At 34.4% G+C, this 16,103-nt stretch overlaps 2 protein-coding genes across 3 annotated transcripts in view; both read right to left on the reverse strand.

The window, feature by feature from the left end:
• The window catches only part of LOC105339984 (uncharacterized), a 311,465-nt gene that overhangs the window by 254,616 nt on the left and 40,746 nt on the right, over positions 1-16,103 (reverse strand). The gene's annotated exons all lie outside the window — the stretch shown is intronic.
• On the reverse strand, positions 440-15,340 carry LOC105327085 (beta-hexosaminidase). The gene is made up of 10 exons (XM_066087374.1): positions 15,241-15,340; positions 10,315-11,001; positions 8,693-9,114; positions 8,031-8,460; positions 7,379-7,583; positions 6,742-6,826; positions 3,051-3,285; positions 2,475-2,727; positions 1,913-2,053; positions 440-1,374 (listed from the first exon to the last, which is right to left on the reverse strand). Exons 1-10 carry the CDS (start codon positions 15,275-15,277, stop codon positions 1,326-1,328), a joined length of 2,544 nt encoding a protein of 847 aa, XP_065943446.1. The 5' UTR covers positions 15,278-15,340; the 3' UTR covers positions 440-1,325.

Below are 16,103 nucleotides of genomic sequence, written 5' to 3' on the forward strand. Positions count from 1 at the left end.
GCAAAGAATTGGATTACGGCATGGAGTAAGTAGTTACTTCAGGCAGGAAAATAAAAGAAGTCATTGAAATGGCTCAGTAGTTCATCCTCGGTAAAACCATTTTAACAAGAGCTTGGAGTTTGGGTGTAGATGTCAAACAGCAATGTGACGTAGGCCTGTCTATTTCAGTTGCAAAGCATCTGGCATGGCTCTTTGAAATCAACAATATTTGTCTGGCCTTTACGCAAACTGTGCATACCAGCGTTTTGTTTTTTAAACTTGTTATGGTGAGAGATATAGATAAGTGTTTCCTTACGGAAGTCTTATTCAAATGGCCAACTCATAAATGTGTAGGGAGATGTGATATTTTAGATTGTTATACTTTCATGTTAAATACTGAAATCTGATTGGTTTAGACGCAGTTCATAATCTGTTACCCTCAAGTAAAACCGATCAAGTGTGCATTTGTTTATTTTTTATTGAATTAGCAAGTACCAAAGCATCAAGCAAAGATATACAATTTAACCCCCCAAAAAAGATCCTTACACATACATCTCAAACTCAAATGTTTACACAACATATTAAAGATTCAAATCAGAAATACACCAGAAAACAGAATAAAATATACTCGTATGCACAGGAAGATGGCGGTTTAACACTACAATCTACTATAAAACGACTTAACACTAAAACGACTTTAAGAAATGGAAAATAAAGTCATTCAACTAATGTAAAATATGCCATTTCTGTCTAAAAGTATAAAAACTATCGATGTTTTAAGGTGCTTAAAGCATAGTGCTCTAGAATTTGAAAGTGAGGTTTGTATGAATGGATCATAGATCGACAAGTTTTTTGACAACAAAGTGTGAATTTTTTCATGTTCTATTTCACAATTGACCTTTTAAGTCGGCATCTTACATGCACAAGTTCAATATATACTTAAGCATGTGAGCAAATCACTTGGGATTTAGTTCGTAATCAATATATGTATTCCTATTCTGAAGTAACGCTTCAAATATACCAAAAAGGTTGGATTTTTTAAATCGTGTATAAACTAAATTAATCTCCGTAAGAAGAATAGCTATGAATACAGATACATATAGGAACATACTCAAAACATACAGCTAGCACTAATTTAATGGCATTTTTCTATATCTAAATAGAAATTATGTGAAAATGATATTACATAATTTATATATATAGCTGAATTAATCATATTCAAACATCTAAGGGAGATTATTTGTCAAGCATAAAGCAAACCTTTAATATATGGCTATACTTCAGTTTTATAAAAGAAAAAAAAACGATAGTCCAGTTGTCTTCTTGCTCGGCCTACACACGAGCCATTACGTCTTCAAAAGTGCTACTCGACTGTACCTATTGCCGTCCACGGACCTAAAACAGAAAGGCAGTTACTGTGTAATAATTCATATATACAAATCAATAAATCGTGGTCCACAGCAGGTCAATTCTACCGTGGATATTATACAAGTGTTGCTGCTTTTGAGGTCAATACGATGATGTAGCTACCCGAGAGGTATACCATGCACTGGACCGAAGGCGAGATTGATATTGTACTTCGATGTTAGCTAAATCATCTTTTTGATTAAAATACGACAATAGCTGTTTCATTATATTCATAATAAAACTTAGCGACGAATTGATTCAAATTTATCAAATAAGCATAATCAATCGAAGATTTTACTTTGAAGCCATAGCCATAGCTAGGGTAGGTTTTATGTATCACTAAATAAGATTATTTTTGTTTTATTTATCAGATTGGTTTTTCTAATAAGGCTAATACTCATTAACAAAATGTACATATAAATACTTTGAACTATCAACAACAGTTCATAAAATAAGCAACATCGCTTTAAAGAAAAAACAAGCAAACGTTTAAGAATATAAACATGATTTTAACAACCACAAATACCTTGTTCTCAGATATACGTTATTTGTTCCCACAATGCTTGTATCGGTTGTAGCCGTCCGCCATGTTTGTTTATCGTCCGTACTATACTCCACAACGAGGCCAGGGAAAATTGTGTTAGTCTCCAATTTGCCCATGGATGTTCTAAAACGTTCGAAACATGTTTTAATGTATCAGGTTATAAGATTTTTTTTCAAACTAAAGTTTGTAATATATTAAATATCTTTTAATCAGTGATCTGCTTAGTACTTGGTTTTTTTTGTTGTTGCTACGGTTTACTATTACTAATCTGGGGAAAAAAATCAGTCACCAAATGAAAAGATATAAACCGTGATCTTGCATACATTGACCGACTAAAAAAACAATGTACATCAGCACTGGTAGTAAACGTGTCAGAATTGGTGAAAATAGTGTTGAAATTTAATGAAAAATAAAGATAAAAAAAATAAATAAAAACAAACCAGATTGATCCGACAGACAGATATACAGATGGACAAGAGACATAAAGACAGACAGTCGAACAGACATACAGACACGTTTGAAATAAAAAGACATCATTGCCTACCTTGCCCCAGGTAAGGGTATACGGTACTGAATTCCTATCTTCTCCAAACGACCAAGTTCTTTGATTGCCATCGATTTCGCGAAAGATGTCCACTCCATATTTGTCTGTTGAATCCGCTCCTGTGTATTGTCTGTTTCTTCCCACGTGGCTTTGTGCCACGCCCTTTCCGCTAGTGAAATGAGACGAGGGAATAGCATTTCATGCACCTGCTCCGCCGTTCGAGTTTCCTCGGTCCAGACCGGCCCTAGTAACCCTGTAAAGACAGTTGATTCGAGTTGATGTTCCATTTAGCATACATCCTTTATAAAAATCAATGTTTAAAACATGTACGTTTCTAAATAGAAAATAATAAAAAAAAAAACGCTGAGTAAATCAACTTTAATTTTTGGATATATATAGAAAAGGAGCAATAGCAATTGATTTTTGAGAGAGAGGGAGAGAGAGAGAGAGAGAGAGAGAGAGAGAGAGAGAGAGAGAGAGAGAGAATACTAAGATATGTATGAAGCAGTTCTATAAACCATCATTATCACCAACTGTAAATGAATTATCAATATTCGTGGATACTATGAATAGGACCTATGATATTCTCCGGTCTCTCCAGCTGTAGACAGTTTCCGTTGGGACATATCTTCTCCAGAGTTACTGGATCTCCATTCTCGTCTTTGTCCACGTTATAGTAGATGTTTCTGGGAACGTATCCGAACGTCCGGCGGCTGTCGATGTAGCGAGATGCCCAGGAAGAGCCTCGTTCTTCCGGATCCGGTTCGTACTGATGTTCCATATAGAGGTGGGAAGCGTGACTTAAGACAACCTGTACAGATAGATAGTAGTACAAATTGACATAGTACGAAATGATGATAGTACGCGTTAACATCAATAATATGTTTTACGGTGCGACCGTTGGGACGAGCGCAGCGTATGATTAAATATGTATATCCATAATCATTATAATAAATTCATTATAAAATAGCATGGTTTCAAATGAATACAAATTAAATTCAATATATTTTTTTTCGACATAATTTATGATGATTCTATTAGTACTGTAGAGCTAGCTTAATCTAGAATAAAATTTCGTTGAATAATTTTTTGACGTAATGTTAAGTTCAGAGTTTTTTTTCTCATTTCTTTTTAAAGTGATTGTAGCCCCCCCCCCCCCCCCCCCCCGAAAATCAAAGGTCAGGAAAACTCGAAAATTGTGGAAATCACCCCGATCCTCTTAAAATCTTTTAAATGTGAATAATTAAATGAGTGCAAGTTACAATTGTTTCACACCTCTGAAGAAATATTCTCATTGGTTAGCTTTTGATGATTTTGAGAGGATTTCAGATTTCGGTTATTCAATCTACAGTAATTACTGTTAGAGTTATTTCCCTTTGTTTAACGTAACTGTGATGTACAAGGTCACGTCACGTCTGGCTCCTTATATCAAAACAACTTATAGTATAGTGTCGTATTAAATCTATTAAGCATGAGGTTCTTACAATTACACATTTTATCTGGTTCTCAAAAGGTTTACTTTGATACTCGCGAGAACACAGGAACGTAATTTGCAATGCTTGGCATTTTATTGTGGGTCGAAATGTACTGACTGAGGAAAAATTTTGATTGATCGATGTACAAGAAACCATTGTGATATCACTCGAATGTATTTGAAAGTGCACAGAGGTTAAAGGGCGAAAACTCCGTTAATCTTATGTAATGGGTCTGTGTACGTTGTGTCAGCTGTATATTTACAATATGTGTACATTAGTCTTAAGGTAGTCCTATACTCGGCACTAAATGGGCTCAATCATTAAAAGCTTAGCTTTAAATGATAAATATACATTCTAGCAATACATATACAAAAGAAAATATGCATGTTTACATGCTAGTTTGTTTGTTATCACCTCTCAGACGGATGTACCCCTTGCGAAAATTATTGACAATTATGAAATTTGCCAGACGTCCGTTTTTCCTAGAAATAATTACCAATTTTGGGAAAATTAGAACTGAACATACAAAATAGAGTATAAACATTTATTTAAGCCATATCCCATCAATAATTTTGGGCAAATTTTTGTAAGTAAGTACGCTTTATGGACCTGATGTATCAAAATAGAATACAAAAAAATGCAATGCTAGTATCGCGTTTGGTAATTTTTTTTACTTTTTTATGGACTCAAACTTAAATTCATGGTGTTTATTCTATAGATTGACATCTTAGAAAAAAGATTTGGTAAAATAAATTATATGTTGACGGATTACTTTTCACGCTATTAGCTCTAAACCAAGTAGACCCTGACGAAAAAATCCGTAAAAATCACATTTTGCTACAGTTTTCTGCCTAGATCTGTCAACAATGTTAGATATCATTTAAACATTAATTAATTGACGATTGATTAAATTCGAAATATCTTCTGTGTCTAAATTTAAACAGGTTTTAGTAAAAGAAAAAGAAAATTTCGGGGGGGGGGGGGGGGGGGCATCAAAACAAAGAAGATATAAGCATACCTGAGATCCTGGTTAATCAGAAACTTCGTTTTTCATTTTACTTTAACAGAATCGAGTTTCTCAACATTAATTATTTCTATCTCTCATAGAATACATATATTACCGTTCTAATTGCATATTATTGCCATTGTTTATAACAGCGATGTAGAGCAAAATCAATACCGGGTATCTAAAACGCTTTGTAAAAGTCGAAAAATCCGTATTATGACGAAGTGCGATACTCGGACTTCTTTAAATTATTTTTTATCTCGCATTTTCTCGTAAGAACGTAAAATGGGAAACCATATTAACAGGAAACTGCTAGTCCGATAAAAACAGGGCATTACTGGTCCGAGTAACTGACATAAAAAAAAATCCGTTAAATGAATGTGCAACTGGTCCGAATTTTCTATTCACACACGCCTTGCCGGTAGAGCTCGCTATCAAAACATGGATCGACATTAAATCACATACCTTTAAGAGACAGCAATTTAACCAGACATAAGTATGAATTTAAAACATGTGAAGTGTAAAATATTTGGTATTTAGTCAACTTGATAATACCTATAATTGGCCTTTATGGATTATCTATGCACTTCAGTAATATGTAAGGAACGTTCAGTTGTTTTTATTTTGGCACGATTTTATTTAATGTGTTAAAACAGACTTAGGAATCCACGTCTGTTTGTATTGAACATAACTACGTATTGTACTCTTCAGAAGCCCGGTATGCTTTCAATTAATTTCAATTTCAATTTTAATTTCAATTAATTTTACTTTTTGGAGGCTGGGTAGTCAACCAATTGTCGAGCAGATCTTGTTTAAATTTTAAGATAAGAATTTCTTTACCTGTGAACTATTACTAAGTAAAGAAAAAGTCAAAATATTTAACATTTTAAATTTGGACATTTTCCTAAACTCTGATAAAGAGCTCTCCTTATAAAGGAGATCAATACAGTCTAAAGATGGCCACGACCATGCGTCGAACCCTCTTAAGTGCTCGAGAATGATCGAGAGTGAATTTAGATAACTCTAGCGTGTGTTATACTCTCCAAATATGACGTTAGTTTTCGAAAATTCAATCTGTAGAAGGATTACTACATCGCTGATCACCGTGTAACCAGCGATGAAAAGGTTTTCCTTTCTCTGTCCTTACATTTTAGCACGCATCAATAAATTGGCATAATTTCCATCTCTTATAGGCAGATTAGCTATTGTAGTAGCTATGTAGTATTGTGTCCTAGGCTTACTTTTGTTCGCCAGTATAAGCCAGCCTGCAGGCTTCCCCACTTCAATCTACTTGTAGCAAATGGTATATTGTAGTTTTGTGACTATTACCTAGTAGCCAGCGTTAGCAATGTTGTGGTCTTTGTGATCATTAGTATTGTAGCCAGCGTTAGCCAGTTTGTTAGTAATGTCTCTATTACCTCGAAGCCAGTGTTAACCAGCTTGTAAGTTTTATCTGCCGGATAACGGTTGGCTACCTTTGTAGAGAGCGTAAGTCAGTTGTTTGTAAGATTTGTCTCCATTACATTTTACCAGCATGTGTCAGCTTTTATGCTTCTGTCTCAAATACCTTGTAGCTAGTGTCAGCCAGCTTGTGAGCTTTGATCCTTTACCTTGTAGTCAACATGTGCCAGCTTGTAAGATTTTTCCTCCATTACCTTGTTGCCAGCGTTAGCTAGCTTATATGCTTTGTAACCCTTACCTTATACCCAGTGTTAGCCAGTTTGTAAGCTATGTCTCCATACCTTGTAACCAGCGTAAGCCAGCGTTAATGCGTTGTTACTATTACCTTGTAGCCAGCGTTAGCCAGCTTGTAAGCTTTGTCTCCATTTCCTTCCTCCCAAATGTTCTCCCAGCTGTACACCGTAATATCTCTAAAAAAAACAAGTTTAATTTCATCCAAAAAATCAATAACCTGATTACTTAAAGGAAAATTATTATCAACCTTTACATGGCGCTATAGGATACATAGGATTCCCCCCTTACACAGTAGTTTAAACTTGACAAGGAATATTAACTTCAATTGGAGATTTGCTTATTTTAAGTTCATAATTATGTGAAGAACGGAAGTACAATTCCTCCTTCAATTATATTTTTACTAAAATAAAGACATTTACGTGACATCCATGTTCATTGTTTTTAACAAATTTATGTTGGTGATATTGATTGTTAAAATCATGGACATTTAGACAGAAACAGTAGTGTTTAGCAAATTTTTCAGAAAACGTAAAAAATTGTCATGTGTATCTCAACAGTGTTTGATAGTACATGTATTACATGGTGATTCTGATTGAAGACGTTTTGGTATGCATTGCGTCCTCAAGGTCTAAGTTTTAGCCTGCAGTAGCAGCTTATCAGGACCTTCCGGCAGAGTTCGGGACACTTTCCGCTTGTTGAAGGGACCCGAGAAGTCCCGATTGTGTTACCTGTTCTGAGGAAAATCTGTCCGGTCGTATGGAGTAACCCCGTCTCCCCACGACCACCCAGCGACGTTCAAACCTTCACGGTCTGTGAAGTTGGACATCACGTGATGGAAATATTTCTTAAGTTCGTCAGCGTCTTTGATGCCAGTCCTCTGTAGGAATGCCTGGCATTCTGGGCCCGTTTTCCAAAGACCACGTTTCTCATCAGCTAGAAGTAAAGATCTTAAATATCGTAACCAATCAACGAAAAAGAACATAAAGTTAAGGTAAATGTATGTCTTTTCATCTATGCCTTATTCATTTCTGTTGTGGGTGTGTCACTCTTAGGTTGATTCATGTGTTGATAAATAAATTGTCTCCTTCACCCACAAAGGTTAAAAAACACCCATTTTTTACCAGCGCTGGTAAAAACAAAAAGATACAATTGTATCACACTTATAAAAATTGCGTCTGTCACCGGTGTCGTTTTGAATAAGATTTCACGTATTTAAGTTATTGCTTCATTATCCTATGCTCATACAAAGGTTTACGGTATGGAGGGATGCGTGAAATTTCCAACTTAATAAATATAAATCACCAAAATAGCCTTCAAACCATCTCAAACTCATTGCAAACAAAGTAATTCATATGACCCCACCTTGCGAAAAGAACGTACCTCCAAAGTGATACTCTTTGAGCGGCTGTATACCTTCGTGCATTCTCTTGATGGCCTTGATAACATAGCGTATAAACGCTATCGTGGAGTCCATACAGACATTGATCGAATTATCTGTAGAAAGGGTTGACAAATATTGAGTTGTATCCGCAAAGTCTGTCAAAAGATATTCTTCTGCAGCGACTTTATTTCCCTGTTGCATGTACTTTCGAAATCGTGCCTCCATAGCTTTGATCCCGGCAGCCATGTTTCCGGGCATGTCAATTTCCGGAATGATTTCAATATGGCGGTCGTTTGCGTAGCGAAGAATGTCTTTGTAATCATTGACAGTGTAAAAGCCGGAACCCAATCCACCTTTAGCGCTCCCAGATCCGTGCTGGGGGATAATACATTCGTTTTCGGTTAAATCATGACATCGCTGTGCTCCAACCTAGAATATTAATATATATAAGGTTAATAAAAATAGATTAAGAGATATGAAATGCAATCGCAACACGTTTGGCCTTTACGGTAAACAAGTTAAATAAGTTAACAAATATAATCATTGATTTAGAAATAATTTTCAAAAAGATTTAAAAACAAAAAAGATAAAAAAAAAAAGACAAAGAATAAATAAGAGAAAATAAGAGACAAGCAAAAACATCAAGAAATAAGCCGATTACGTCGGTAAGTTCCGGGAGTCCTGGAATTTGCAGCCGCCAGCCTTCGTCCTCCGTCAAGTAGAACACAAACCTGTTCAACTTGTACATGGCCATTGCGTCTAAAAGCTTGTAAACTTCTTCTTTGGGGAAAAAGTTCCTTGCAACATCGAGCATGGATCCCCGGTACCGGAATCGAGGCTGGTCTTTGATGGTGCCGACCGGAAGTTCATTTCCGCCATTGCTTAAACTTCGCAGAGTTTGGTAAGCGTAGAACGCGCCCGTCGCAGTTCTGACGGATATATCGATAGAGAATTTGGAGATTTCAATCCGATAGGCTTCGTCGTGAGTTTCGGTGTTGTTAAGGATGTTGAGATTGTTTACTTCCGTAATCTGAATGTATTTTCGGCCTGGTTTTGTATCTTGAACAGCTACACCAAAATGGTCTGAAAAATATAGGTTTAATTCATTAAATACAATATTATGTAACGTATAAGTATGTCATCTTTGTTTTTTAATAGAATGGGAAAAATATTTCCTAATGTAAGAATGTATGGGACACTGGCTTCATTGAGCAAGTAAAACAGACAGTGCTAAATGTAAATTGACAGATTTAGAAAATTGTGGAGCAATGTTTATACAATCAACACTAGCACAGCTCCACCTATCCGATTCTTGTCCTTTAAATCTTAATAAATATCCAAAGCGAAATCACATTTCATTATTATTTAAAGATTTTTTTTTTTTTTACATAATACTTTATTGATGACGTACTAATAACTTATTTGTTGTTTTTTTTTTAGGATACTGTGTTTCATATGACACTCTCTGTTAATGCGCGGGTCGAAATTTGCGATTAAAAAATAAACATTCATAAAGTCAAAATAGTTTTCTATGAAATATTATGCAAATCAGAATTTGTCCATGGGAGGAAAGTGAGTAATAGCTTCAGAGTTTTTAAACATCAAAAACAAAGGTGGGGTGGTGGTGGGGGGGGGGGGCTGTGACCATCACTTGATCAAAATTTGTTAACTTTCGAAACAATCTTATCTATTTAACATTTCAATGAATAGAATAAAAGAGCATCTGCATAGGCAACCAAATTATTTGTTACTTATGAATTTATTTATGTTTGCTGACCAACTAATTTACACTTAACCATCCCCCCCCCCCCAAAAAAAAAACACAAAAAACCCCAACGAAAGCCATATTTAAAAAAGAAATGGCACTAACTTGCTACATGTTATGGCCCTGGGTCTTTAACGTAAAAAAAAATATATGCCCTGAGCTATTTGTCTCAGTCAAAAAAGCCCTTATTTTTCATCACATAGCATTAATGTATATAGAAATGTCAAGAAATGCTTGAAGAAACTGGAAACTCCATTAATTTAAAAAAGTATATATTATCTAAACAACGGTATTTTCCTTCTCGGGCACTGTCTATATAAAAGAACATGCATGAAAAAATCATCAAAATCAGTAATGTTGTACGTTCTATCGTAGATTGTTTAATATTATTTCTTAAGAATTTCTTCTTTGTTCATTTCACAACATCATATTAATGATAAAATTAAAATCGGATGAGCATCGGATTAAAATTAGTCTCGTAACAATGAAGAGCATTCAAATAATGATTTTAAACTTACTTGATAACAAACTGATTTCATTGGAGAATTTCGTTGACCCAACCACTACCCAGGTAGAATCAATATTTGCTGTCCCTCTTTGTAACGACATCTCGACAGGCGTGGGAATAATCCGCTTTTCCTCCATTCCAGGAATCGTCATGGCCTCGTTCAAAGAATACCTAGCTTCCGGTGTAAATGGCGCGAATTTGTCGCCCGGAAACCTGAGATATTTCTCTGGCGTGTCGAAAGGTCCCACGAAGTTCAGAGCCTCGCCTTGAGTTGAAATAATGTCTCTGGGGATCAGACCTTCGGCTGCTACGTACCAGTTGGGCATGCTCTCGAATCGGATGCTTTGCCAGTCGCTAGCCTCAACAATGCACTCGACACTTCCACCAGTATTAAGTCTAAATGTATTCTCTGGTTTCAGTTTGAATAGATTACCATTTATGTGAAAGACTTTCATTTTGCAATCAGAAAACAGGAATCCATCTTTGTACGGGTAGCTGTTGGGTTGAATTAAGTGTAGGGAATAGAAAAACAGTTCCCAGCTTCCCGGCTTGATGTCACTTCCGCCCGTGTTTTCAAGCGTGATTTTGGAGACAAACGTACTCTTTCCGTTCAGGAGGTTGTTTATGACGTCATACTTAACGTTTAAGTTTGTGGAGATGTAATCAACATCAGCTTGCTTTATGGCAAAAGCGGACGCTAAAAAGAATAACAGGTACATGTAGTTATATATTCCTTCTAACAAAACAAACAAGTGACTGGAGTAAATAGAACCATTTTGAAAAGACCTTGGAATTTCGGTTGGACGTACATATGTAGCTATCTATTTCTTGCGTCAACACACGTTAAAAATGACGCGGTTTCAAGCGAAATATGCACTGATTGCGTAGTCTTAGCTCAAAAGCCAGACAAATCTTTCTTATTTCAAAGAGCCATGGCTGAATGGCCAGCAATAAAATAGACAGGTCTACTTAACATTGCTGTTTGACACAACTACTCAAAGTCTAAGCTCTTGTTAAAATGGTTCTATTAATTTTTTTTCTCAATGATTCCTACCAACTCATTTTCGAACCATCTATTTCTTTTCCACTCTGGCGGGCGCTTTTATCACCCTATTCATCTCCTTGGTCCAATATCGTAGCTATTACATGTACAGTTTAATACAATATGGCAAAGAAACCAATCACCTTTGATATTAGTGTTATTTGGTTCTACCTATTTTTCATTAGCAGCCAAAGACAGAAAATGTATTCAAAATAAATAAAAGCAAATCCTGTATGTGAACACAAAAATGAAAAAAAACAACAACAAGAAAACATGAAAAATAAAGCAAATGCATAGTGAGCAAGTTTAGAAACAGAAATTTACTGTTTCAGATTTGTCCTACGATTGCATGTGTTATTAAACCCACATTTTTTATTTATCATCGGCTGTGAGCTTAACAACTTCAGAAATAATAGTGTAATTAAATGTACAGATGTTATTTATTGATTTATTATAACCTTTTGAAATATTTTTTTTATTTCGACAATCATATTCGCCCCGAGGTCTGACTCGAATCTTAATTATGGTTGTATTAACGTAGAACCATTTATATAAAGTTTTTTTTGTAAACAAATTAACCATGGACATAAAACATTATCCTTTAAAATCCTTCATGAAGTTAGATATTAAACGGACCAATCATCATTGGAGTTTTAACAAGCATAGAAAAACAAATTTAGTCAAACAATCAAACCGAAAGAGAAAAACAAGATATCTGCAATGTAACAGATTGATAAGGCTATCAATCAGTTATAAATGATGCATTCATGTAAACAGTTTATAAATCAAACATATGTGTGCTTACAAAACATGTTGAACTTCGCTGTATATAATAAATGCACGTTGCAATCAAGGTCAATATTTGACAGATTATTATGGAAATGTATACACTCTGTAAAAGCAAATTGTAATCAGCGCAAATTTAATGCATTTGGAATATGATTTGGTAAATAATACAACCAAATAATCCATCTTAGTTTGTTAAAAGAATTTTTAGATGTATGCTACGGAAAAGAAGATGTTGCAAAACAGTGGGATTATTCCTAAACGTAGAAAGGACCTTTAAATATCCTTATCGCTTGAGAGCCATATCTAAATATAGACACATTACGTAGACGACTATATTTACATAGCGGGTATGTTCCATACGGAGGCAAAATAAACAAACATTTTACGCGCATTTCTATCGAACACGGCAGCCACCAAATACAGTTAAAAAGACAAGTTTAGCTTTTTTAAAAAGCTTACCGTCTTTAGATCAAACCCTAAACAGCAATAAGTCAAAGAAAACTTAATTCTATTTAATAGAAATGTCACCTTCCTCTACATAACATATGGCGTATGGAACTTTATTTATATGTGCCCTTTAAAAATGTCCAAAATGGAGAAATGCATATCATATGCTTGTAAGCTGAGATTGATTATAGTAGGGAACAGAGATCTTAGGAATGGTCGTTTATTTAAAAAAAAAATCAAAGTTCATACAACTGTATTCAGCATCTTGTTACTGATATTAGTTTTACCGTATTTGATAGCAAACCTCCTTACTGATATTAGCCATACCGTATCAAAAAATTTCACATTTTCTTCTATTTGCATAAACAATACAAATAGAAAAGAACAAGTAGTTTCTATAGATATTATAGAATATTGCTTTCAACAAGTTGTACTGAACAATTTCAGCCTGAATTTTATATATAGCTATTTGTATTGCTTTTTCGTTTGCTCACTCTTTAAGATTTGAAATCTTAGAAATTCGTTAAGTCGAACGTAAAAAAGATCATCAGAAACTTATCTCCCTTGCGCCGAACAATATTTAAACCAATGAAACAAATGTAAATTTTCACATCATGTAGTTTCTACCAATCACAAAGGAGAGGGAGTGCGAAACCCGGAGACGGTAAATTATTTCAACTCTTAATACCGTCTTCGGTAATTGCTAGCGCTCTCGAGCGCTAGCAACTACGTTAGTTTTTTTCACAGGAATTCGCATGCTCGACTCCATAGTAGGGGATTCTGGGAATACTGTACTACTATAGATAAACTGTACCATTTGAATTTCGTTTTATCATCTTCACATGAAGTTTTAGTGTTTTATTTAAAATGTCAAAAAAGTAACAATAGCTTAGATCTTATAATGCAAAGTTATTTTAAATATTATGATAAATAGCTAGCTTTATCTTAAATTCATTCAAGCTCGGAAAACAACCTCGGATATGTTTTCCCAGCTTGCCGGAAAGGCCCGAGAAGATACGATTGCTACACAACAGTACCAATGGTTCTTGAAAATTTTCACCTCGAAATTGAAACATAATGATTAAGGCACAGTCAATGAGCTATGCCATTGCCGATGTGAAGCCCACTATAGATTCACAATTCTCAATTGAGACCCCACTCCAGCACAATTCCAGTACACCACTGTGCCTTCTTATTGTTAATTAATCGAATCAGGAATTTAATACGATGTTTTAGAAATCTGCTTCTGTGTTTTAGGATGGCTACGGCGCTAGCTCACCAATCTTTTTAAAAGATAAGCTTATAACCATTTACATGTTTTCTGTATTCGAATGTTAACATATCTCAATTTAATATCTACTGTCCAGCGTGTTTAAAATACCATTCTTCAGATACATGAATTAATCTTATGCTGGCCCTTCAAATCCGTCAGAGTTGTAATTATAACCATCCTATGTTTCTATAGTATCTAAATAAACGCTAAGTCTAGTAAAAAAGTACAAATTTTTACGTACATATTTTCTGTAACCTATTCAAACTTTCTAAAATGATTTTGTTTGCTTTTAACAACCTGTACATGTATATTTGAAATCAGCATACCCGTTTATTTCATAAAAAAGGTGGAAAATCTACTTTCTACATTGATGTATACTAAGTACATTGTTTTAAAATCTCTTGTTCAGAAGAAAATGTTTTTCAAGTTTATAACGGGGACTTCACACAGTAATGTTGAAAAAAAATATAAGCAGGCATGCACAATATTACATTAACAAAAGTTTAAATATCTGTATTCTGACATTTTTAAATTATCTCTATACATTACCTTTCCTTGCAATTAAAAGAAATAATTTTTTTTTTAAAAATTCCAACTTTTTCGGGATTCAAACCCCAGTCAAAAATATAAGACACGGTCTTAGTCTATTCTAACTACGTTACCACTCGACTTATCTAGACATGAATTATGGAAGGAAAATTTAATACGTTGTTTTTAGACTTCAAAGGTATTAATGATTTTTTTTCCAAAAGTCAGATTTATTAAAAATATGCATCTTTAAAACAAAAATCGGTAATGGCAGTTTTCAAGAAATTGCCTTACTCTAAACGATAAGATTAAATTAATTTTGTTTCAATGAGGCATTTTTTCATAATGATGAGGATTCCCCTTTTATATAGCGTGAATTCTGCCATATTTGTCTGTGTAACCATTTTCAAATTTATTTCTATGGTCATGAATAAGTTAGTACAAACTTTCCAAATAAAATTTTACACTGCTTTACATACAACGTTGCATGGAAAAAAAAGAAGATTTTCATCGAATTCAGTAACTTTGATTTTTCTATTTTAACTCCTTTAGGGAAATTTAGCATATGAACTGCAACACCTTCTTTTCCATCAAATTCTCTGTCCATTTTCAAAATTGTTAAAATCTATTCGAACCCTTTATTATAAAACATTTCACAACTCAAAATATATTTTCTACAGTCGAGAAAAAAAAATCATCAATACTAAACTAGTAAACAGCAAACACTTAACAATAAAAAAAAAGAAACAAATAAAAAATATACGTTATATTTCATAAGCGACGAGTGCATTGGTTTGCCATGTATGCATCTCACCTATCAAAATAATAAAAAGAAAAAAAAACACACATACACTTACTTGCAATGGCCACAAAAAATATGATCTTGTATATCATGATTCGCTTGTCTGGTAGGCCATCAGCAAAGTGAGGGTTTCACTGCTTGCTAATGAGTTATATGTATAAATATATTGTATATATATACATTTATTTGCTTATCAGTCCTTCAGTCGCTTCCAGGAATTGCGGAAATATTGATCTCTTTAATCTTTAATTTAAAGTTATACAACGTAAATTCACATTTAACAGCTGAGTCGTGTGGTATTATTATTCACTATTCGTGGAAAAAAAAAGATAGTGAAAAAGACAAAGAAAATGCGCAGATGCATGCTTTAATAGGAACTATTTGCCAGATCAAAAAAAACAACTCCCGTAAACATCACCGCATGGCAATTTCATTTCGATCATTGTTACCAAGCATAGGTACATATAGATGTATTATCTGTTGTGATTCCGAGAAAAGGTCGTTTATCAAAATTCAGCGGTAAAACGCTCGGTTTCGGTGACGCTCTACTGTACATGTATCATAATGCATGTTCTATCGGTGTTTATCGCATAATTCAAAATATATTGTAGACCCACAGGGCAATTATACAATTAGCCCATAGTTGCCAATTTAGCAACATAATGCTATACATCATCCCCCCTCCCCATTTGGTTTTTATTTTAAACTATAAATACCAAGTGAACACTCTATCGTTTAGTCATAAAGATACAATAAAGCAGGCGCCCTTTTATTATTGTCTGTGTTAAAGGTTTTCAGTTGATCTTATATCGATTAGGGTATTGTCTCGCTGTCTAGTATCAAGCTATCCATGCTTTTTTACGAATGCTTACAAGGTGGTATGGGACATCTGTCGATAATGATTTGTATTCTAGTACA

This window comes from Magallana gigas, chromosome 1, assembly GCF_963853765.1.
Source record: "Magallana gigas chromosome 1, xbMagGiga1.1, whole genome shotgun sequence".
Classification (NCBI taxonomy): Eukaryota; Metazoa; Mollusca; class Bivalvia; order Ostreida; family Ostreidae; genus Magallana; species Magallana gigas.

Excerpts from the sequence above, each read along its gene's own strand:
- LOC105327085 (XM_066087374.1), bottom strand. The coding sequence starts at position 15,277 with ATGATATACAAGATCATATTTTTTGTGGCCATTGCAA. Across the intron at positions 9,115-10,314 it reads TGAAATCAGTTTGTTATCAA|ACCATTTTGGTGTAGCTGTT; the intron begins GTAAGTTTAAAA and ends TATATTTTTCAG. Across the intron at positions 6,827-7,378 it reads ACAGATTTTCCTCAGAACAG|AGATATTACGGTGTACAGCT; the intron begins GTAACACAATCG and ends TGTTTTTTTTAG.